At 41.6% G+C, this 23,096-nt stretch overlaps 1 protein-coding gene across 1 annotated transcript in view; it reads left to right on the top strand.

The window, feature by feature from the left end:
• CCNY (cyclin Y) overlaps positions 1–23,096 on the top strand; it is a 457,171-nt gene that overhangs the window by 284,453 nt on the left and 149,622 nt on the right. The window contains exon 3 of the mRNA XM_069211213.1: positions 11,501–11,535. Within this exon, the coding sequence (XP_069067314.1) occupies positions 11,501–11,535 (35 nt within the window). The remainder of the gene's footprint in view (positions 1–11,500; positions 11,536–23,096) is intronic.

Here is a 23,096-nt window from a genome sequence, read left to right as displayed (position 1 = left end):
CAAACCATGTCGTCCCGTGCTTTCCTGGCGGGGGGAGTGTGGGCCGTCTGGAGGCCTCCGGATCCTAATGTGATTCATGCTTGTCCACGTAGATCAGGGAAGCATTACAATGTAACCGCTGATCTCATGAATACTACCGAAGATCCAGGATGGTAGTTAGTTTCTTAAGTATAGCTACGTATTACTAACTCACCCTAGTATTGAACTACTTCATAATCAGTTACTCTTCTAACAGTGTAAACTATGATAAATACGTATGAAACATGCAAATCACATTATAAGCTCAACTTGGCTGCAGCAGTCCTTGGTGTTTTTAAGTTCCTTCAGCAATACTCGGGTTATCATTTTATTTTCACACGTGCAAGGACATAGTGTCTGTTGAAGTATGACAGTTATGCCTATGTCACTTGAACACAGACCTTTTTTAAGTTGTCACCTTGGCAAACTGAAGTCCTAAGTAGGTCTGGGCAAACGTCTCGAAGAATTAAACCACTAGCATTTGTTGCTTTGTCTCAAAGTTCCCTTGTTGATTTGGGTTCCGGAATTCCTCACAAACTCTTATCCATATAGAGGAGCCCAACCAGAATGTCACCATTTTCTAAGCCACTGTAAGGGAAAGTAAAATAAATTTCTTTAAAACACAGGCTTTGAGTGAAATGCGATTTGAAGTGGCATTAATATGGCACATTTGTGAGAATATCAAGCTGGAGTTTCATATATCTGTGTTGAAAATGCAGCTTTCATTTTGGATTAATATCATTTAAATCTAAAGTGTGTAAGGATTTGGGTGTACTGTATGATATGTCTGGGAGGCCTTATCATGCAGTATACCCACAAATACCATTTTGGGTCCAGTCAGGTCTGTTTACTTAACCTTAAGCTCAACCCTGGGTTGTTGTGGCTGCGAGCAGCAAGCCTTAGCAAAGGAATCATGTGTAAAGCATTTAACAGCTCCAAGCAACAGAATAAGAAAGACACAGGACAGGAACGAAAAAAGACACCAGTTCATAAAAATAGATTCGATTTTTATGACTTTTAGAGACCGTAAGCATCACAATCCACAGGAGGGTTCCAGAGATAAAGAATTTAGAAGTAATAAATAACTTTTATATCAACCACAAACAAGCACTAGCAACAAAAGGTTTGGAAACTTTTGAAAAGTTTGTAAATATTAGTTTGTCAACTCTGGCTCGACTTGGGTGACCACGTTTGGCAGGACAGAGGTCTATTGGGGCCAGAAAGGATACTTTGGATAGTTTCCTGGCCAAAAGAGCATTTCAAGGCAAGACCCAAACTTTACAGGATGGCTGCCATATACATCAGTGGAGTGGTCCTGATGCTGAGAGATGCAGGCAGAAAGAGGCTCAAAGGATGAACTGGTTGTGGTGAGGTCGACAGAGGTGCATTTGTGGTGATTCCTCAGTCCACAAGTGAAGTTGGGAGAACTTACCACAGAGGTCAGGGTCCCTTATGTCCTCTCTGTTGCAGTAGCTGGCAAGCCGGTGCTGAGCTACTGGTCAGCATGCACCACGGTTGGAGCATAATCCTTTGGTAGGGGGTAGTGTCCCTTGTGTATGATGAATCCGATTCAGGATAGCACTCCCGGAGCCAGTAGGCATGGGTGCAAGTTTTGGCTATCTTGGATTTGTCCGCTTGGATGCCAGGCGACCAGTAGCAACACTTCTGTGGTGGCTATCAACTTAGCGACTTGGGCAACTTCATCTCTTGTGTCCCTGGTGCTGGTTCCAGGAGATCAGCCGACTGATCCTTGAGTCACCGATGTTGTGGGATGTTGGGAACCAACTTTTCCCCAAGCTAGGAGACATAGGTACAGTCCAATCTTTGCTAGCCCAAAGTGCAGCAGGTGCAATCCTTCTAAGCATGGAGCCTCTTTTTGTGTGGGTCCAAGGGCAGCTGGGCAGTCCTTCTTCGGTCCTCTCTCTGATTCCAGCCTACCCTGAAGGTCATTGTGCCAGGGGTGTCATGTTTATCCCAGGAAAGTGCCCTGAGAGACCACATGGTCACAAGCCAATGGGATATTGGGTCCCCTCCTACCTAGTGACGAAGGTCCTGTGATGTGTGGCATTTGGCTATCCCAGAATGCAACATTCATACGCCCTTGAAGATGGCAGGACCCTTCCTCAGTCATCAGGAGCTTGGTAGACCACCCCACAGGGATGGCTGCCTGAAGGCTGTATGTCCATGGTAAAACCAGTTTGTGGGGGATTTTCCCTTTTCTGGCCTTGTCTCCATGCTGTCTAAAGGAACAAAAGGCATCCTGCTCATGGGTGTTGGGCTGGGCGGCCCATCAAAGGCATATTCCCCTTTGAAGCTAGTCTCTAGGCTAACCCCACAAGTAGCCATCCTGGCAGAGGAAGTGATACCTCGCTGCTGCGGCATTGCCTTTGTTCTTCAGTCTGGGAGTTGTTCACATATCTCCCTAGACAGTCAGAAAGCTGTCTGTGTGCCTTTGTGAGACTACTGGACAAGCACAGGACAGAGTAGCAACTTTCTAAATGTTGCCTACCTTTAACAGTAACATTAATTTTGACCTGGCCATCAGGTTGCATTTAATGCCACAATTAATTTGATAACCTTACATTATCCAGTTTGGTAGTCCTAGTCAAAAGTTAGCTGGTTTGGAATGCCACCTGGTAACTCTGTATGAGCCAATGGGACTACCAACTGTATCCACAGCAGAACCACAAATTGGAAGTGTTGCTGTTAAGACATATTGAAAAATATATGTCTTATTTAACAAAATACAGCTCTCTGCCATAGGACTCCATAGTTCTTCTTTAGGGAAGACATATATATATATATATATATATATATATATATATATATATATATATATATATATATGATGTTAAGTGAAATGGTGGCTTTGTTAAATTTTGAATGGCAAAGTCGAACTGGAAGAGAAAACACTGTCCTTCCAGTCTGCCGAGGCAGGCTGGGAGCCATTTTGAACCTTGTTACATGAAGGGTGTCACAAACAGTGTTGCAGTCCTGAGTGGACACTGTGTTTCATGCCCAGGGTACCAAATGCTAGGGTCTTATAAGTTAGACAGACCTTGCCAATTGAGTGTAACCAATTCAAAGTGCAGTTTGAATGGAGTTAAACACTGGCACTGAGGTCTGGACAGCAGGCCTCGGTGCACTCTCAGCGTCGTAAAACCAGCAGCTAATACTCCAAACAGGGAAAAAAAGTTGAGGGGAAACCTGCAAGAAGCCTGTTTCCTTACAAAGTGAAATATAGAAAGTTCATGTAGCTGAAAATATAGTGTATTATGCAATATTCCTGCTATGTCTTAATAGCAATACAGGGTTTGCTAAAGGAAACAATACTTTGCTAAACTTTCTAACTGTTATAATAAGCTGAGTGGTGTGCAATGTAAATATAAACTAACATTCGGTATATACAATAATCGTTTTACATGCTACATTATCAGTGTATACGTTTGATAGAGGTACCTTCATCGGGTGGGATGGTGATTCATTAAAGTGGATAGAGGAATGGTACAGGTGCTTCATGATATATATATATATATGTGTGTATTTTTTTGGGTAATACAGTTGTTTTTTTGTCAAGCGAGGTACAATGTTTAACACAATCAGAAATCATTAAATAGAGAAAGGAAATAAGAAAGATAGAGCATTCATATGTATTAAGCCACAGTGGATGTAACTGAATTCGAAAACCAGAGGAAAAACAGACTACAGGGAGAAATTCAAAGGGAAGTCCTCAGTGTTGGAGGGTGGTCATGACCAGCCTAGAAGCCTGACAGCAGTCCCCTCAGAGGATCCCAGGTCTTCCTGAGCCCTGCTCATCATTCGTCATTGTCAAAAACAATTAATTTGGGATTCCACTTCAAAGTAGTCGGGCAAAACCGATTAAGCTTTGCGAAAACTGCCTGCCAATAGTTGGAAATAGCGGGGTAATCAGCAAAGATGTGAGCGGAGTCCACCCAATCTCCAGCACAGCGAAAACACTTGCCTGAGATTTCTAATATGCAAACAATAAAGAGTGTAATAAAAATCGTTACTAAAATTAAATTGGTGGGTTTTAACCAGGGAAATGTTCAAACCTGTAAATGAAAGAACGTTTGTACACCTTATGTCGTCAGCAGTAACTTCAACCCTGAGATGTAGGTTCCACTTATCGGCTAAATGTTGAAAAAGATCGCGCACTCGCAGAACTTTGACCACTAGTTGCTTCATGTCTTTTTCCTGTCTTATTTCATCCAGCTTCAACAGATTTAATCGAGCGGGCAATTTTTTTCCTACCAACTGGTATGGGTTGGAACTTGGTCCTGTCACATTCTAACTCCGTAATGCTCGGCCTTGGACTTGATACTCTTTTGGGTATTTTTTTCTATTGTTCCACTTCTTCTCTGGGTCAGTAGCTTAGCAATGCCGTGCACATCATGTTATTAACCTTTTTGCAACTGTTGACCCACAAAACCTTTCCGTTTTTGCTTGGAAAAAGTTAACAGGTGTATGTCTGAGATCTGTGTGCCACTCATTGGTACGAGGTCCACATGGATCTACCTGGCTTGCATGCAGAGTATGACTGCAGTAATACCACTGGAAACACTGAATGTCCTCATTCGGAAGTAAAGTGGTGAGGTGTGTACAGATTGCCACAGGATTAGAGCGGTACTGAGCACCTGCTCTGCTGGCGTAGTAGTGAATCACCTTCTTCAGTGATCTTCCCGCTCACCTGTGGAGATCATCCTCGCCAACTACACACAAGTGGTGTGAGTAACCTCAGAAAATCCAAAGGCATTGACTTGCATGACTGTTGATACCCAGATATTGGACAAATTGTTTCTGCCAGGTAACAATCGGCCCAGGGAAGGGGCACTAAGCTCCCGAAGATACTCTGGGGACTGCAGTAACTTGGATGTAGTACCCAGATAGGCTAATATATTTATGACTGATTCTGAAGTGAACCCAATTATCAGTTCAGATAAATGGAAGGGCAGCATATATTTTTGATGTCATTAAATTGTTTTGACATTGTTCTGCTAGGTTGCCCAAATGCAACAGAATCATTGATAGAATTTAGGAAAAATAAATTTGCGATTCAGCAGACTTGAAATTTCTTTCAGATCACGTTACAAGGATTTTAAAGTTTTGAGCATTTCTTTTAATATTGCATTTTATCAAATGTAGTGGTAGGGCAGGTCAGCAACCAGAGTACCTCGGTAATATGCTACTCGTAGAACATCTAGCCTTGGCAATAAGGGCAGTTAATTTGTGTGATTTATGTGTTCCTGGGATGACTGTTTTTTTTTCTTATTGCTACAGTGTAGCACAGGTGCGGTCTGTGATGCTTGTGGTACCCCAAAACAACTAACGAAAAGTGTGAGAAAGCAGCTGTTAAGAAGGAATGAACCTTTCTGGATTTATGTCTTGGAGTGTATAAATTTATGGGGACTCACCTAATCCCCTGATTTTTTTATTTTTTTATTAACTTTTTTTATTAATCTAAAAAACCAGGTGACAAGCATCGAAATAGCCCACAGAGCAGAAAGTGCAGGATTGGAACAATGCCAAGTCCCACAACAATATACAGGAGACCCCAGCGGTACCACCAGCAGCAATTTGGTCAAACAGGAGCACAGAGGTATATCCACCCAGCCGATTCGGCCGGAACCTCTCACCTAATCCCCTGATTTATCTTGATTTCTTAAGGTCTTATGGGACCTGTAGTACATCAATTCAGTAAGATACTGGAGTTGACTGTCATTGTTACTTTGTGAACTTCTAAAATCATTTGGCCGAAGCTTACAGTAGGATATATTGATTCTGTAAACTTGGAGATAATGGTATTTGAGAGGTATTTAAGAGGTGGGAGAGGAAATTTTGAGTTTGTTTTTTATTTTTTTCTGTTTGTAGTTGGTTTGCTGGAATTTGGCTAACTACATAAAGGAATTAATGTGTTTGCTTTATTGTTGAAAGACGTGTCATTGAGGACGAGCCCCCAAAAATTACTCTTATAGTTAGCTTTCTGGAATTTTTTATTATGGGATGAAATTTTTTTATTCCTTATTTAGTGAGGAAAACATCAGAAGATTGTGCGTTGTGTTTACTATGTAGCGAATTGTGTTACTATGATTTACCTGAACGATTTCGAGGTCTGTTTTATCACAATTTCCTTTTACAATATGGATGATCTAAAATCCAGTAAGAGTGAACTGTAAACATTGGTGTTGTATTTCTGCCTTTGAATGCCAGCAGTGGAAAAAAACAGTAATTCTGGGAAAAATCGCACTTCAAGCCCAGTAACCCTTTATGAATTCTCCAACGGCTCATCAACCTCTTTGTCCACTTTGTAAAACACTGCAGTTATATCCTTATATTTAGTCATTGTTACAGGCTTACTTCTAACTTCTCTTTTTGGGATCTCATTAGATTTTTGCACCCATGCGTTATTCGGGAGCGTTTTATCCATACATGTCTTCTGTGGTAAAGTGTGACGTGTATGATTGCTAATGCTTTTCTGGAGATTAGAGCGCTTCCTCTTGTTGTTTTATCCATCCCTTATCTGGAAAATACCCGCTATGTCCTTTTGATTAGAAAATTTGCATATTTCCTCAATATATCCACATATCCAGAGCGCAAATGTATTTTAGCTTACTTTCACTTCCGCCCTGTGATTTTATTAACATGTTTTTGACCTACACATTCAGTATCCTTTAATTCTGTGGCCCTGTTTTTATAATGTTACAGGAAACGAGCCCCTCATAGCCAGTGTGAACCTGAGGCTTTGGCTATGTTAAAGAACAGTGTTTTATCTGGAGCCCATTTAGAATAATAAAACAGTTTAGCAGTGAAACCGCTGCGCACAGCAAATGTATACATATGTAATCGAGCCATGCAATTATTTCAATCAAACCTTTTTAATGAATATGTCAGAACTGAAATTTCTAGCACAGCACAATAACAAAGTACACTGTGCCCCAGTGAAAAAGAAAAAAATCAGGGGAAGGGAAGAATGAACATATAGTGCATGAAAGAAGCTGTGCTTATTCAAAGCACACAACTGCAATCTAGTAGAAGTTTGAAGGCGTAGATAAGCCGCACCAGTTAGGGGTTCTAGTTTAGAATTACAGTGCGCATATAATGGCACAATATGGTAGTAGCCAGAGATCCTCACCTGTGACATGCCAGGGTTACATTAAGGGTGAATGATGATATGATCTACTAACTTCTTGGTAAATACGGGTGCCCTTATCAGGAAGGGCCAGGCACCCACTAACGAGTCCCAGCGCATAACACTAAATGATACTGAAAGTGTTTACTTAAATCATCTTGAATTATTTAAATTACCTAGGAGTCCCATATGCACAGAATATAGAGATTGTCTTTCACAAAAAGATAATAGTTCATAAATTGCACTCAATGAAGTATGTAATCCAACTTTTTTTCTTTGACCACAAATTGCAGTGATTCATAAAGTTTTTGGTGCTGCAGCGCATGTTCTCTGCTCCAGAATACCCCCTAGAAACTGCGATTGATGCTGTATGCTGACTTAGTATGCAGAATTGCTGCGCACACTACTGCGAAACAATCCCAATGAAAATGAAATGCTCGACTCTAGCTAGCGATTCTTCAAATGAGCATGTTTGATAATTAAATTCAATGTAAGATAGTTCCATCAAAATGTTTAACCCATGGAACATGTGAAGAAAAGTGGGTAAACAATGTTGCTTCACATTTTTTTGCAGAGTGATGTAATCTTATACTATAATGTTAAAACAAACAAGAATAACCCATATGCCAGGGGGAACAAGGATCTGTGAGTTTTTTCAAGAACAATGGTTCACCTGGAACTCATTTGGAAAAATAGGGCAAATTATCAGTGAAATTGCTTTACACAGTAAATGCTTACAAATGTAATCCAGCTTTGTAGTTTATTTAAATCATTTTTTTTTTAATGTATATGGCAGAAAAGCATTTCTAGTGTACTCAGCCCCCCGTGAAAAGAGAAGAAACCACAGAAAAGTAATAGGTACTGTGAGAAAACGCAATGTGTTCATTCAAAGCACACAACTGCAGTCTATTTGACGTTTGAAGGCATAGATGAGAGTGTGACTTGATTAAATCTTCTCAGTCTTAGAAATTGTGTGCTGTTGTTTGCCAGCAGCGTGTGAACCTCTTTTGAAAAATTAAGGTCTCATTAGGGCAGCTAGGTTACTAACTATCATTAGTGGTTAGTGTTAATGATAGACTACATGGCTGAGACAAAAGAAGAAGGTTAAATATCTCAGGATATACGAGCGGCTACTTGATTACATCTATGGACCTGTTTTAAGAGCCTTCTTAAGTGGGTGCCATAATAAATGCTGCAGGCCCACTAGTAGCATTTAATATACTGGCCATGGGAATATGGTATACCACTTTACTGGGGACTTATAAATTAATTAAATATGCCAATCGGGTGTAAGTCAATTTACCCACCATCTTTTAGGGAGTAATCACAAGCACTTTAGCACTGATAAAGTGCCAACAGAAATTAATTCAGCAGAACAGGAGGGGAGGAGGCAAAAGGTTCAGAAAACTCTGAGGCTGACGGGTCTACCACTTGGCCTATATGTTTTATGTGTTTTGACCACACCAAATCTACCCTTTGGGCACAATTTCTTCCTACTTTCAGTGAAGTATGTGTTGACTGCAAAAATGTAACTGGGCACTGCTTTGCCCTTGCAATGTTTAGCTTGACAGCTATTCCCTGTGGCCATTGATCTCTTACGTCTAAATTTCTGAGTGTAGTAAAAAAAAATCTAGCAAACTCTCCACCACGGATATTGTACAGAATGCAAGAAAGAACATTTCCTATATAATCCCATGATACAAGATCTGATCTCATTTCTTGTCCCTTAAGTACTACTTTGAATCCTTTGAGTTCAAGATAAGATAAACTTAAGTGCTTCAGTACGTGACTTGGAAAACCCTCTCCATAAATCAATATGTTTAGCAGCGGCTGCCGCCGCAAATCTCAAGAGGAGGGGTGGGTAGAGGGGACGGAGACAGAGGGTGGAAAAAAAATTAACGTAGCTTACTGCCGTCTCCGTCTCCTGCCACCTCGCTCGTCATTCCTCTTTCCTCCATGTGGTGTCCCAGCATTCGCTGGGGCACTAGCACCTGCCCCTCAGCAATCCTGGCGCAGCTTTCATTCCAAACATAGCATGAAAGCAACGTCAGGATTGGTCTGACCAGCAACAACTGTGCAGTTTTCCAGCTCGGCTGCTAAACACAGCCAGGCTGGAGAAACCTAAGTGTGCATGTGTGCCTCAGAAGGCCAGCCACAAATACACATGCATACTTAGGTGCACTCCATCCCCCACCCCACCTTCCGTTGCTCTGCCCTGCCCCTCCCCTCCCTGTATTGTTGGCTGAGCCAGCAGATTAAAAATAGAACGATACTGTAACTATCGACTTATTTAAGTTATAAATTAAATGCTGATGTGAATCATAAATTACTGCATTGCAACCAAAATCAGAAGTGGTAATCCCACCCAGGTTTTCCCGCTCAGGGTTTCCTTGACAAATCTAAACCTGAAGGAACAGTGGCAAAATGTTCTAGTGTTTATAACTCTGTGCAGACGTACTCAAGAAACATTGGACCGTTCATTGGGTGAAACATGCACAGCTCTATATAACACTTCACAGGTATACAGAAACACCTCTATAGCAGGCAACCCAAATGCTTTGTTGGGTATGTCTTGTTCAGATGGAAGCCTGTTTGCTTAAAAGGCTGAAATTCTGTTGCTAACATCACTGCTGTCATATCTTGACAACAGTGTAGATATTACAATTCTTGAAATAACTAATACAGGAGCAAATAAGTACATGTAGCCTCAGAGGAGTGATGCCTGAACATCAGCAATAAGTATCCCTAATACAGCAAGAATTATCATTCAAAGAACAGATTTTTTTTAAATGTTGAAATGCACACATTTTAGCCCCAAATATTTACTTTTAACTTTCTGAAAAAAAAACATTTAGCCTTTATATACCAAATAGTTAATTTTAGTAGATAACTCATTTTTACCGACTTTTGCTTCCCTTTTCCTGAAAATGTCAATCTCTACCTTTTTCTTGTTGTATGTGGCTCCATTGCCAAGTGTATGGTGGCAGCTGGAAGACTTGTTCTTTCTAACTCCTCTCTGGAAGTAACTGAAGGCTGCTGTGTGACGAGTGGGGACACGAAGCTTCACATATTTCAGAGAACACATATACTTCTTAAAGACCCTGGTCTGCTTTCTGCTGTTTTGGTGCCACATGCGACAGGTTTGCAGAGAGAACCACACGCTTTCGTGAGGGGAGTCTTGGAGGTCACAGTTAGGATATTCAGTGACACTACACGGGCACCACTATCACATTTTTGTCTCTAATCATAGCTCCTACTACTACGGATTTACAGTGGGGTTGATCGCTACCAAATGTTCACTAATGTTGCAACCATGCCGAAACCTGCACTGTGTTGAAAATATAGGTCCTATATTATTAGGACCTTTTTGCACCCTAATAGTGACTGTTCTGCACTCACCGAAAGCATCATCTGACCTTTCTCTCACCACTTGACTCGAGAAATGGTGGACTTCTTTGCCCAAGGCGAAATTCCCGAATTTCGCGCCATTTGCAAAATTTCTCAAAGGTTTGCATTATGTAATTTTGCATAACGTTTTTTTAAGTGAGAACACACCTCACGTTATAAAGCCTCACGAGATACCAGCGAACATTGACTTGCACAAAAGATGCTGAAAAAATATCTGATCAAACTACTCTCCTCCGTTGTTACACTTCGCTCTGAAAGCGTCATTTCATGAAAGTTTTTTGGAATTTCATGGAATTTAGCAAAACATACAGGCGTGGCCTTTATTATGTTTTCATATGTAATCATTTTTAAATAATTGTTTTATGTGTTTTTGTCATTGTCACTGAAAGCAATTCAGTTGTTTTATTACTTAGTCTCAGCAAGTGCACTTATTTCTTCTAAAACTGAGAGGAAATTAGAATGGGAACTTTCCGAGACGGGTACTCATGCTGTTCATCATACTTCCTCGGGTTTTGAAGCTTCCCTTGTTTAGTATGTTTTCTGAGTGTAGGGAACAGCTGTATGTTAAATATTTGCAACATATCAAACTATTTTGTTTTGGGGAATACAGTATTGTTTTTCAGCCATTGAAAACACGACAGTTTGGTAAAAACGGATGCAGTATTATAAAGTCGACATTCTGGTTTCATTACTGAGATGGTGAAATCTAGGCCACTTCTTCACTTTTTAGAATATAGTAGCTCCAAGGATTGTCTTTTTGGAAATATAAAGTTGTAGTCAATAAAGTGAAAAAAACAGTAAATTGCCTTCTTCCAAGTAAAATGCCAGGGCCAAAAACATCCTTCTAGTTTGAGTTGTCTGTTAACATTATTGATTTTTATGAAATGTAAAAACTCAAGTTTTTCTTTTTATATTATGTTTCCACAGTGAGAGAAAAACGCAAGAGTCTGTATATAAACCATGTAAGTAGAAGTGTTTAATGTGCTCTTTCTATTATGTGAAATCCGTTCCTCGTTATACTTTTTTGTTTTGTGAACTTGAAACCATGTTTTTCTACAGCACAGAGTTTTAGGTACTGTAATAGAGAAAATGTCTTAATACTGTTTACATACTATTAATGTAATCAACATCGTAATTATGGTTAATATTATTACTATTAATGCTATTACAGCTACAATAGCGATTAATGTTAGCAGGTCCTGTGCCAGCTCCCCCTGCTGCATGCCTGCCCCCGCTACTTGGTGCCTCTGTCAGCCTCTGCCCACTGTGCTGAGTAGGTGCAGGGTGATGCAGGGCATTCTTGCTGCTCCTTGCCACCGCTTTTGGCCCCTTTCTGGCCAGTTCCCCCCCACCCTGCTGTTTTTTCCCACGCTCCCGCACCGCCCACCTCCCAGCCCAGCACCTACTTAATGGCGGTCTCATTACGACCCTACTGAGCCGGTCCTGTGGCAGCTCCACCCACTGCCTGGTGTCTATTTCAGCTTCTGCCTACTGTACTGAGTAGGAGCTGGGTGCTGCAGGGCACTCTTGCTGCTCCTTGCAGTTCTTTTTGACCTCTTTCTGGCCTTTGCCCCCTGACCCCACCCACCCCCACCCCCACTGCCCTCCTGCCCTCCTGCCATTTTTATTCCTGGGAGACCTGAATTTCCAACTAGAAGACCCCAACGACCACACAACCACCAATCTCCTGGACAACTTAAGCAATATCGGACACAAACAACTAGTTACCAGAGCCCACACACACAAACGGGCCACACCCTGGACCCCATCTTCACAGCCAGCAGTAAAATCAAGTTCACCCACGGAGCTCACATGGACTGACCACCACCTGCTACACTTCACCATAACCTGCAGACCGGAGCCATCCAACACACCCCATCTTCCCCTCTCCACAGATGAGGTAAAATCACAGAGACCCAATTCACCACCACCCTCCAGTCCAGCAAACCCATCCTCACCGCCAGCCTCAAACACGATGCTGGCAATCTCTCCTCATTGATCCTCAACTGTGCCAACAAAGTCACCCCGCGAGTAGCTCCACCTCCAGAAGATCCAGCAAGTACGCAAGGTGGTTCACCACTGAACTACGCACACACAAGAGAGAATTCAAAAGGCTAGAAAGATGGTGGCATTGTAGCAGGGACCCAGCAGACCCGCGCCCCCTTCAAAGATGAACTGAATAAATATCATCTCTGCCTCAGAGAAGCAAAAAAGGTTACCCTACTCAGCCGCATCGAGGAGAGCATGAACCACCCAAAGGAACTCTTCAAGATCGTCGAAGAGTTCTCCTGCCCAGCAGCCACCGAAAGCACAATCCAACCCACCTAGACCATCTGTGATTCACTAGCCGACTACTAACATGTCAAAATCACAGCCATCTACAGAAACGTTCACCCCCAACCCACCAGCATCGGAAAACTACTGGCCGCGTCGGAGGACTCCGTCCAGCCACCTCATCATGGAAAGGAAGCCACTGTGCATCCAGGAAACAGCTACCCTCATGACTTCAACCAACTCCCGCTCACCCAACAACTCATGCCCACATTACATCTTCAACCTGGCCCAGAAAGAAATCAGCAGCATCCTCTCTCCCATCTTCATCACCTCCATCAGGACTGCCACTGTCCCTGAAACATGGAAACAAGCAGAGGTCAAGCTGCTCCTGAAGAAACGTTCCGCCGACCCCCAGCGAAATTTCCGCCCCATCTCTCTGCTCCCTTTCCCAGTCAAGGTACTGGAAAAAGCCATCAACAAATAGCTTTCCGAACACTGGAAAGACACAACCTACTAGACTCCTCTCCATGCTGTTATTTCTCCAGCTGCACTACAGACCGCTATTCTCGCCTCAACGGACGACGTGAGGTCCCTCCTCGACCACAGAGAGAAAGCGGCCCTGATGCTCCTTGACCTCTCTGCTGCGTTCTACACCATCTCCCATTTCACCCTCATCGCTAGACTCAACCACATCGTGATCCGATATAACACCGTCAAATGGATCCACGCCTTCCTCACAGGTCGCACTCAGAGGAGCTGCCTTCCACTCTTCACCTCAGAACCTAAGAGAAGCTTACACAGGGTCTCCCAGGGATCCTCTCTCAGCCCCACCCTTTTCAACATCTGCGTGACACCGTTGGCCGAGATTGTTCACTCCCACGGACTCAAAATCATCTCTTATGCCAATGACACCCAACTAATACTCTCCCTTTCCGAAGACCACGCCACCCCCAGAGACAACTTCAACCATGCCATGTCACAAGTTGCCAAATGGATGGAATCCAACTGCTTGAAACTGAACACAGACTAGACGGAGGTGATCATCTTCGGACGCAAACCCTCCCCTTGGGACGACTCCTGATGGGCCCCCCCATGCTTGGACAACCCCGACTGACTCTGCCTGCAAGCTCGGCATCATCATCAACAGCAAACTCACCTTCACACAGCTGAAAAACAGTTTCCTCCTTCAGCTTCAACAGCCTCCACATGCTACGGAAAATCTTCAAATTGATCCCCATCGAATCCAGATGGATGGTCACCCAAGCCATCATCACTAGCAGACTAGACTATGGAAACAACCTCTACGTTGGCCTCCCCTCCCAGCTCCTACACTCCTTCCAGACCATCCAGAATGCAGCAGCGAGACTCGTCCTAGACCTCCCCAGAAGCACCCATTTCACCCCCCACGTCCGAGGTCTACACTGGCTGCCTGTGCACAAGAGGTGCAAATTCAAGGTTCCTACCATCGCTTATAAAGCCCTCCACAACATTGGACCTAAACTAATGAACCGCAAACTCTTCTTCCACCAGCCAACCAGTGCGCCCTTGCTCATGTCCCAAGAGTCACAGCAGAGAGTGCTCCTTTGTCCTGTCTCACTGCCAAGATCTCCCACCCCCACCCCCACCTTCCCACCTCACACACCCACCTCAACTTCAGGAAAAAGCTCAAGACATGGCACTTTGAGGAGTAGCTCAGACACACAGCGACAACTCTAAGGGCCTGGATACCCCTGGGGTGATAAGCCCGGCTTTTCAAATCCAATGATTGATTGATTAATATTAGAAACTCTATCTGTAAACAGAAAAGGGCTTGTTTGAAAACATTGAAAAATAAGTCGAAAACAGATGTACCACTAATGAAAAAGTTGCTGTGTCTAACATGCACAACTCTATCTCCCAAAATATTACACTTGGTTTAGTTTGTGAATATTAGCTGTAAGACACTATAGGCCATATTGGACCCAGCTCTCTGGGTGTGCACAAGTGTTTTCACCAGTATTTTTTATGCCTTCAGAACTTTGGTATTACAGAGGGAGCTGCAGATGCTTACACATGCCCTTCTTAAATATAGACAAAACAGAAATGTGATGGACGTAATGCTTGAATTTATCTCAGCCACTAATATTTACTTGGGCTACATCCCAGTCCTTTGTGTTTTTGTGCTTACCATGCCTTCCTAGACTAGACCCAGCCATAGTCAAATCATTTGGTGCTCTCCATTGGGAACAGTCCAGCCAGAACTGCCAAGTGAGGTCCTGTCCAAACCAGAACACAAGCAAACCATGACCGGTTTCGGCCTATTTGAGTATCAAGTTGGATGCAGTTTAGTTTCAGTGGCACATTGAGCACTGGATAACTGTCAGACGTTGGGTGCCACATAAAAAAAAAAAAATACAAAAAGTGATGTATGTAAGGCTTGAATTAATCTCAGTCACTAATTACTCTGGGCTGCATTCCAATTCGTTTTGTTTTTTTCTCACCATGTCACCTCACATTACTGTTCTGTGAAATCAGCTCTTCTTTATAACTTTTGTGTTATGTGAACTTTAAAACCATGATTTCCTAAAACACATTCCAGGGCCCCTTGAATTATGTGGCCGGGGAGTACCAAATTATGCTGTAGAGTTGACTAAATTATATGTAAAAATACAAGGGACAGGGAGTATTAGGACAGGTCCAGTGTACAGCCTCCCTAGACAATTAATACAAAATAAAACAGGTACACTGCTCCAAAGTGGAAAGCAAAAAACATAGGGACACTTACAAATTTAGAAGCTAGAACCCTCACATTCACTGGATGTCATGCTTCATCCTCAGGTCTGCTCCTCATCGGGCTGGTGCTGTAATGCCCGACGGGCCCCACGAGGGGGCTCTATGTCGGAGATCTTTTTCAAGTGCGTGCCACAAAGATAAGTAGGAAAAAAATCAGACCTACTATAAAGAACAGAGAGCTAGAAACATTAAAATTGGCTCGAGAACCACCCTGCAACACATTTATTGTAAGTGATGGGTCTCGGTCAAGGTTAAAAACAGGGGGAGTATGAGGGAAATGATGTTCCTCTACTCTGAACAACAACGTGTGGGGCAAAAGGACATTGACTCTAGCCCTAACTATAGGTCAACATGTTTCACGCCTCGAGTGTCCCTAAGGATCAAATTGTGTTTCATCAGGACCACAAAAACCTTAGCTACTCAAAAAAAGAGAAAAAAAATGGGTGTGAACAAATAAACAGAAACTTACATGAAAAGCTACGCAAAAAAAAGCCACAATCGGCATAGACCCTCCTATATTGAGAACATGGCATCATGGGTAAAATGTTGGCCGAGGGACTGTCATCACCGTGAATAAATTTAGAAGTGTCCCTATGTTTTTTTCCTTCCACTTAGGAACAGTGCACCTGGTTTGATTTGTATGAGTTGACTAAATTATGCAGCAAAAAAGGCAAATTATGCGGCTCATTTTGTGATACTTTTACTTCATTTTTTTGTAATTTTTATTCTTGGATATACTGTCTGGGCAAAAATTTCACCTCATTAGTACTAGTTTTATAACTAAATACAGAAAAAACAACGGAATATGACCAGTGAACCTTTGCAAAGGGCCTTTCACTGTACACAAACCCACATCACCATATTTTTAGTAACTTTTGATCTGTTTGACCTAGCAACATTTTTTTTCATCTCAAGGGGCAAAAGCAGACAGGAAGATACCACTCCAAATGACTCAGCATTCAGGGACTCTTTATCAGCAAATTATCTGCAGGCATCAGGACAGCAGCCGTGAACTGGGGATCTCTCGCTCTCTTCTGACCAAAATCTAACTGGGCACTGTCATATAAAAAAGGCACAAACATTCTGATTTGCCAAAGGTATCAGTCCAGTTTATGGTGAAGGGGCATCATCCAGTAATAATTGCACATGTGACACAAAGTTGCAAGCTTTCCATGAGAACACCATCTGTCTGCATGACTCCATACAAGTTTGAAACAATTGTGTACAAAATCAGTTCATGTTTCTCAATGTTCTGTTTCCAAGGGTGATAAGATTCATTCTCTCTATGCTTAAACAACGGGGTCTATTACCAAAATGTAGTCTTCTCATGGGAGGGTAGCCGACAACCAAGTTCATGTTAGGAAATTAATCTGTATTCTGACACCATCACAAAAAATGCAAATTCTGCAGGCCTCACTTATGCTAAGGCAAGAAATCATAAAAATACATTCAATTCATATATTTTAATAAAACACATGTAATATGCAAACTTATTAATTTAGCATTGATAACACTATATAAACATGAATAATACATTTTATTTTAGAAGAAAAGGCTTTGTTAATGCATTTCACTCGGCATAACAGGTGCATTTCTGTCATTTTTGGTCACATTTTAAATTCTTTAATCATTAGAAATTGACTATCATTTTGAAATGTGCTGTTGTCTATGACCAAATTATGAAGGCAGTATACAGTTACATCGGTTACATCAGATAGACCCTTCTGGTCACAGAGGGAGATATAGGGTTTGTAGGTTCTCCAAAGACAAGCAATACCCAGAGCGAAGAACTGAACTGCTGCTTGCATTGATTTATTATTGTGTACGACTATACAGTAAGTAGTACAATAACATTTAAGGATTGAAAACTGAGTATGAAGGAAGTTTAAGAATTTCTGAAATGTACGTTACTGAGTTTAGGTGCAATGGTTATTTGTACACCTCTAAATTTATGGTTACCCATACTATTACGTGACATTATTCTGTGTTCCCACATGTCTTCCGATTTAAAAAAAAAAAAAAAAAAAGTGCCTCACTTGTGTAGCTATGCTTAGTGACCGTGACACAAAACGTCCTGAAGGCATCACATTTCTCCCAGCAAAATCCATGTTTTTTAGAGTGTTGGGTAGCTGCGGATTTTGTGCTCTAGTTCAAACGCCAGCCAGGGAAACTTACAAAACCGGGACATTTCTGAAAAATAGACACCCCAGGTGAGGGAGGGCAGGGAGGGTGGGGTCCATGGTGGTATGTCTTGAGTGGATATCATGACGTTTTTTTATCCAGAATCCCTGACAAACCCTAAATTTGAGCTGAAAACACAAATTTCCTCAAATATTTTTTTTTTTGGGTGGGTGAGAGAAATTCTGGAATCTGCAGGGATCCATAAATTTCCTACAACCCAGCATTTTCTGGGCAGCTGGGCCTAGTGAATACGACAGGAATGAATCAAACAAGGGACAGTGAAAGTTATACACAAAGATTATTGTGTATGGATTACATAGTACTGAGACATCAATTTGGAGTAAATGTTCTTCTGAACCAGTGATAATTGTGTTTGCAGAAGTTGATTGCAGTTAACTAAAAGTTCCTTATCTGGACAGGAATGCCAAAAGAATAACTTTCTTCTGAATAGCATGCAGAAGACCTTGTGGAAGGTTTTCTCATAGAGGGCTTTAAGTGATTCGTGAAGTGTGCTTACCCCTGGTATAACAGAATATGCATTTTACTCTGACACATTTGTAAATAAGAGGCACTTTACTTCCATTCATATAATCTACCAGAACCAGAGGTTCAGACTCTTGAGTATCAATTGATGAAAACAATAGATTTAAAAGTGCAGTGGTTATTCCACTATTAAAGGAACCTGCGATGATCCTAAAACTTTAATTTTTTTGTCCTGTTTCTCTCTTGCCTTACCCAGCAAAAATCCTGGAATCACGTTTGCCCTGGCCCTATGTAACTTTCTTCAGTCTGCGAATTTCCTGGACCCTTTACTAGCCGGGTTCCGCCCTGATCACAGCATGGGATCAGTGATGGTTTCAGCAATTGATTATCTTATGCTGGATATTGATGTGGTCCTATAAGTCACAGCACCCTCGGTGAGCCGGGGCTTTTTTAGACCCTCACTTTAGTACCCCATTTTTGCGTGTGTATGTGTGTGTCTGTGTATGTCTGTGTGTGTGTACACATTCATACATTCCCCCACAGTCACACACCTGCACAAATGCTGCTAAACCTAAACTAGCTAAACTGTGTTCTTTCTGGAATGGTTCATGCAGATTTGCCAGACACTGCTAAAGAAATTAGAAAAACAAAAAACAGCTTTTCATTGGAACTCCGATCTAACTGTAATTATGTTGCATAATGTCAGTGATTTGTATCTGTTTGGTCTTGTAGAAACCTTAAAGTCTAGATGAAAAATATTTTGCTAATTACTTTACTTTTCAGCACAAATTATTAAATATTGTGACTAATAAGCTTCCCTTAAAACCAGACACTCCATAGGGTAAGAAATAATTGGCAAAATCAGTGGGTCTGACCTTGGGAAGCTGTTGCGATGTTTATTTTGATTGCAATAATAAGCCACAGAAATAAAAACAAGAAGAAAAGAAAACGCACCACCTGTACATGGTGACCATATGCACACGATAAAAAACACTATTGCATATAATTTTAATAGAACAATATGGATGCTTCTTGGAAACCCATATATAAACCCTTTCTAGTTTTAAGAGCTAAGAAATTGTGATTCTCATTGGAACAATAAAAAGAACTCTTAGATTTGAAATACTGTTTCAATTCCTATAGGGGTCTTTGCGCTTTGATACAGAAACATGTGTCACAAAGTTAGAACATCGCTCAAGGAAATGTGCTTTCTTGGTTTGTTGTAAGTCTGTTCAGTAGTTTTTTTTAATAGAAATTAGCCTTTTCAAAGATGCTTCAGTTGAGCATGAAGTGGTACATATTAGAGTTATTGCGAGGGTTAGTGGAGATCCTCGGACCTAAAATTAACAGAACAAACTTGAATCCCTTATTAGCTTTTTCTTCTGTCAGCTGTTTTCGGTCTGTGGATCAGAAAGGATCCAATTGGCTGGACGAGCATCAGGGACAAAATATTGTGCCACCACACCAGTACAAGACTCTAGGACTCGCCCAGAGTCCTGGAAAAAAGAGAATTGAAAGGTCACATAATGGGGCAAGGTGAGTGCACCCTGACTGCCGGGTCCATGGGGTGAGAGCCGAAGGGACCCACTGTAAGTAAAAAATGAAAAAATAAAAAATAAGAAAAGAAAAGTAAAAACACAATTGATTATATTGCAGTGTCTGCAGATCCAGATCTGGAGATCACAGCAAGGCTTGTCCTGTGCTGTAGCTGCAAAATAAGAACCACGGACGCAGGAGAAGTTTCTTGGGTTGATGATGCAGTCCCATGCACGCTTCAGTTGCTGGGTCCAGAATTATGCTACTGGTTTCGGTACTGCGGATCCAGAATGAGTAGAGGATTGTGGAAGGGTTGACCTGCTGTCTAGGGCACTCAGCATTGAGCATCGGGGTTTAGATGCCCGCAGGGGAACGGGCCCAGGGAACTCTTGGGTGTGAAATATGATCTAAAACTCAGAAATGTACTGAAAAAAACGAAAGGTTACCGGGAAGTAATGACTGTCTTTGTTACAACACTAACATATGTTAAACAAAACTCAGTTAAAGTCCAGTTATGGTTATGGATTAATAGAACAGAAAAAACACTTAAGTTCATAAGTTAAAGTTAAGATCTGAATCCATAATTAGCACATCCACCATACAAAGTATAACTCTCAGACCAAATGCAATGTATAGCACTTCACAATATTTATACTAAAAAAAAAAACAACACCTAAAACCAAAATAAAGTTAAACAATGAGAAAAACTTCAACTAATGATAGTACATTAACAGTCATCTCTTTCAAAGTGGTATTGGTGATGTGATATGTAATGTCACCTGTAAGATGATCTACAACATTTATAACTGCATCTGTTTCATTAAGGTTGAAGTAACGAGCATTGCAGTTTGCAAAATCTGCAAACCATACAAATTATGTGACAAATGCAGTTAAGCCAAAATCAAGCAGGAAACGCTGCAGCCACACAATTACCATAAATCATATCATTGCCCGTTTTTATGAACAATTTTTTAAAGAAGGTAAACAAAATCTATACAATTGAATTCCAATAAATGCCCATTGTTAGCTGCACATTGAGGAAAATAGTTTTTTCAAACTAAATAAAAATAAATCAGTTTTTGGCCTGTTCCCTACCCAAAAATGTTTTATATATATATATATATATATAAACAATTCTCAGGACAGTGAACAGAGTCTCCGAGTCCTAAAATGGCTGGCATCACATCTTTTTCAAGATGTGACAACCAATCAGCTCTTACCCTGAGATCTGTCGGCATCGAGGATCCTCTGTGGTGTGTTTTTTATATATATATATATATATATATATATATATATATATATTTAGAACCTTAATTTCTCAAAAACTACTGACTTACACAAAATCGTAATCAATGGAAAAAAATGCGCGCTTGAACCCTCTCCCTTGCTTTTTCAATGCCCCGCTTGAAGGATCACCACAAAACGTCCCAGCAAAGAACTGAGCTGAATAAGACTTTTTGGGGGGAAGTTTTGTGAAGATTCGTCACACGGCACAAAAATTACCAAACTAAAAAATCAATTACCTATGGGAACGTGGTCTGAACTATCTCTACCCAGTGGCGACCACTACTGAATAATATCTATATAAATATATTTTCAATTATAGAGATCAGAAATCTAAAATCTAAAATTGTAAAATCTTGTTTTAGTAATTCTGCAGTTGTTTTTGATATGTCTCCTGAATTAAAATGTTTCCGAATTTGTGTCTTGACCGTCACTGAAATGTAACAGCTGCTAAAAAGGCTGTTTATGGGAGCCTTGGAAAAGTAGTGCTTTATAACTTGCCAGCTGTTCACCACCTGCAGTGCTGAAAATCAGAATATGGATTTTAGTCTGGTAAAATGAAAAAGAATCAAGGTAAAAATACTTTTGTCTCCTAAAAACAATTCTTCATAAAGAAACGTTTAAAATAGTACCAGTTTTCTTCCTTCGAGTTATAAATAATGTTGTTTATATTAAAGTCCAAAAATATTTTAATACTACACAATCCCTGTCAAATCTTTTTCTCACTACCCTCCATGATACTATATGTGTTGATGCTCAGAGGAGATGTGGCTTAACAATTTGAAAAGAAAGAAACCTAAACTTGAAATTGAAAAGTTGGGCACTTCCATGATCCAGACACAAGCAAGGAATGTGCTGTGCGATACGAAATGCAGGTATGGGTGAGCGAGCAGGCATAGCATATAGAAACTCCAATGACACCATTGTGCTGCGTGGCATATACCTGACATAGCAAATAACATTTGACTAATACATACATAACAACAGTAGGTCTTGTTTACACAATATAAAACTGGAAATAAATAAAATGATTAAGGTTGACCAGAAATAGAGCCTCATTATGACTTTGGTGGTCCTTTTCCAGGACCACCGAAGCCGCTGAAGGCAGAAGACCACTGTGTTGGCGGTCCTTTGTCCGCCATATTAGGAGTCCTTGGAGGACTTCTGCCCATTTCTGGGCGGAAATCCGACTCCAAAGTGGCGGGTGCATCGTTAGCACTGCCACTGCAGCAGGTCTCCACCCACCATATTACAAGCCGTAATACGATGTCCTGCTGGCATGGTTGTGCTAGCTATGCAAGACCGCCAGGACCCATCCCTTTCTGGACATCCTCCTCGACGTAGAAGCTAAGTGGGTGCCTGAAGGGGGGGAGGAGAGGGTGTCTGTTTGTCTGCAGAGGGGAGGGGGTAGTGAATGTGTGCGTATGTTCGAGTGAATGTGTGTGTGCGTGTATGGGGGTGTCTGTGTGGATGAATGCAAGTGAATGGAGGTGCCTAAGTGCATGTTTGCGAGTGAGTGTGGGTGTTTATGAGTGCGTGGATGGGTGAGGGGAGATGTGTGCATGTGTGGGAACTCGTGGATATGTGTGCCGGCGACAGAAATGGAGATACCTGTCGCCGGGTGTGTGACCATCAAGGTTTTCGTGGCGGGGTGACCGCCACAGAAAGCCTGGCGGCTTTCAGCCTTGTAATCCAGCCAGCAGGCTGAGGCCTGCTGCCGGGTTGGAGGTGCTCACTTTCGGCCACAGTGTTGCAACCGCACCGGCGGGCCAGGCGGAGTTGTGGAAGCTTGTAATGTGGCAGTCCTTACCACCGGCTTCGTGGTGAAAAGACCTCAACAGCAAGAGACTGCCAGCCTCGTAATGAGGGCCATAGTCTTCAATATAGGCGGTAAAATAACATTCTAAGTCTATGTGTTTTGATTGGTTCAAGTTCTTAGCTCAGTGTTTTTATTTTAACAGCCATATAAACATGGGATTTTATTTTCCTTGCC

The sequence above is a fragment of the Pleurodeles waltl genome, chromosome 10 (assembly GCF_031143425.1).
Source record: "Pleurodeles waltl isolate 20211129_DDA chromosome 10, aPleWal1.hap1.20221129, whole genome shotgun sequence".
Taxonomy (NCBI): Eukaryota; Metazoa; Chordata; class Amphibia; order Caudata; family Salamandridae; genus Pleurodeles; species Pleurodeles waltl.
This window is presented reverse-complemented; position numbering and strand designations above follow the sequence as displayed.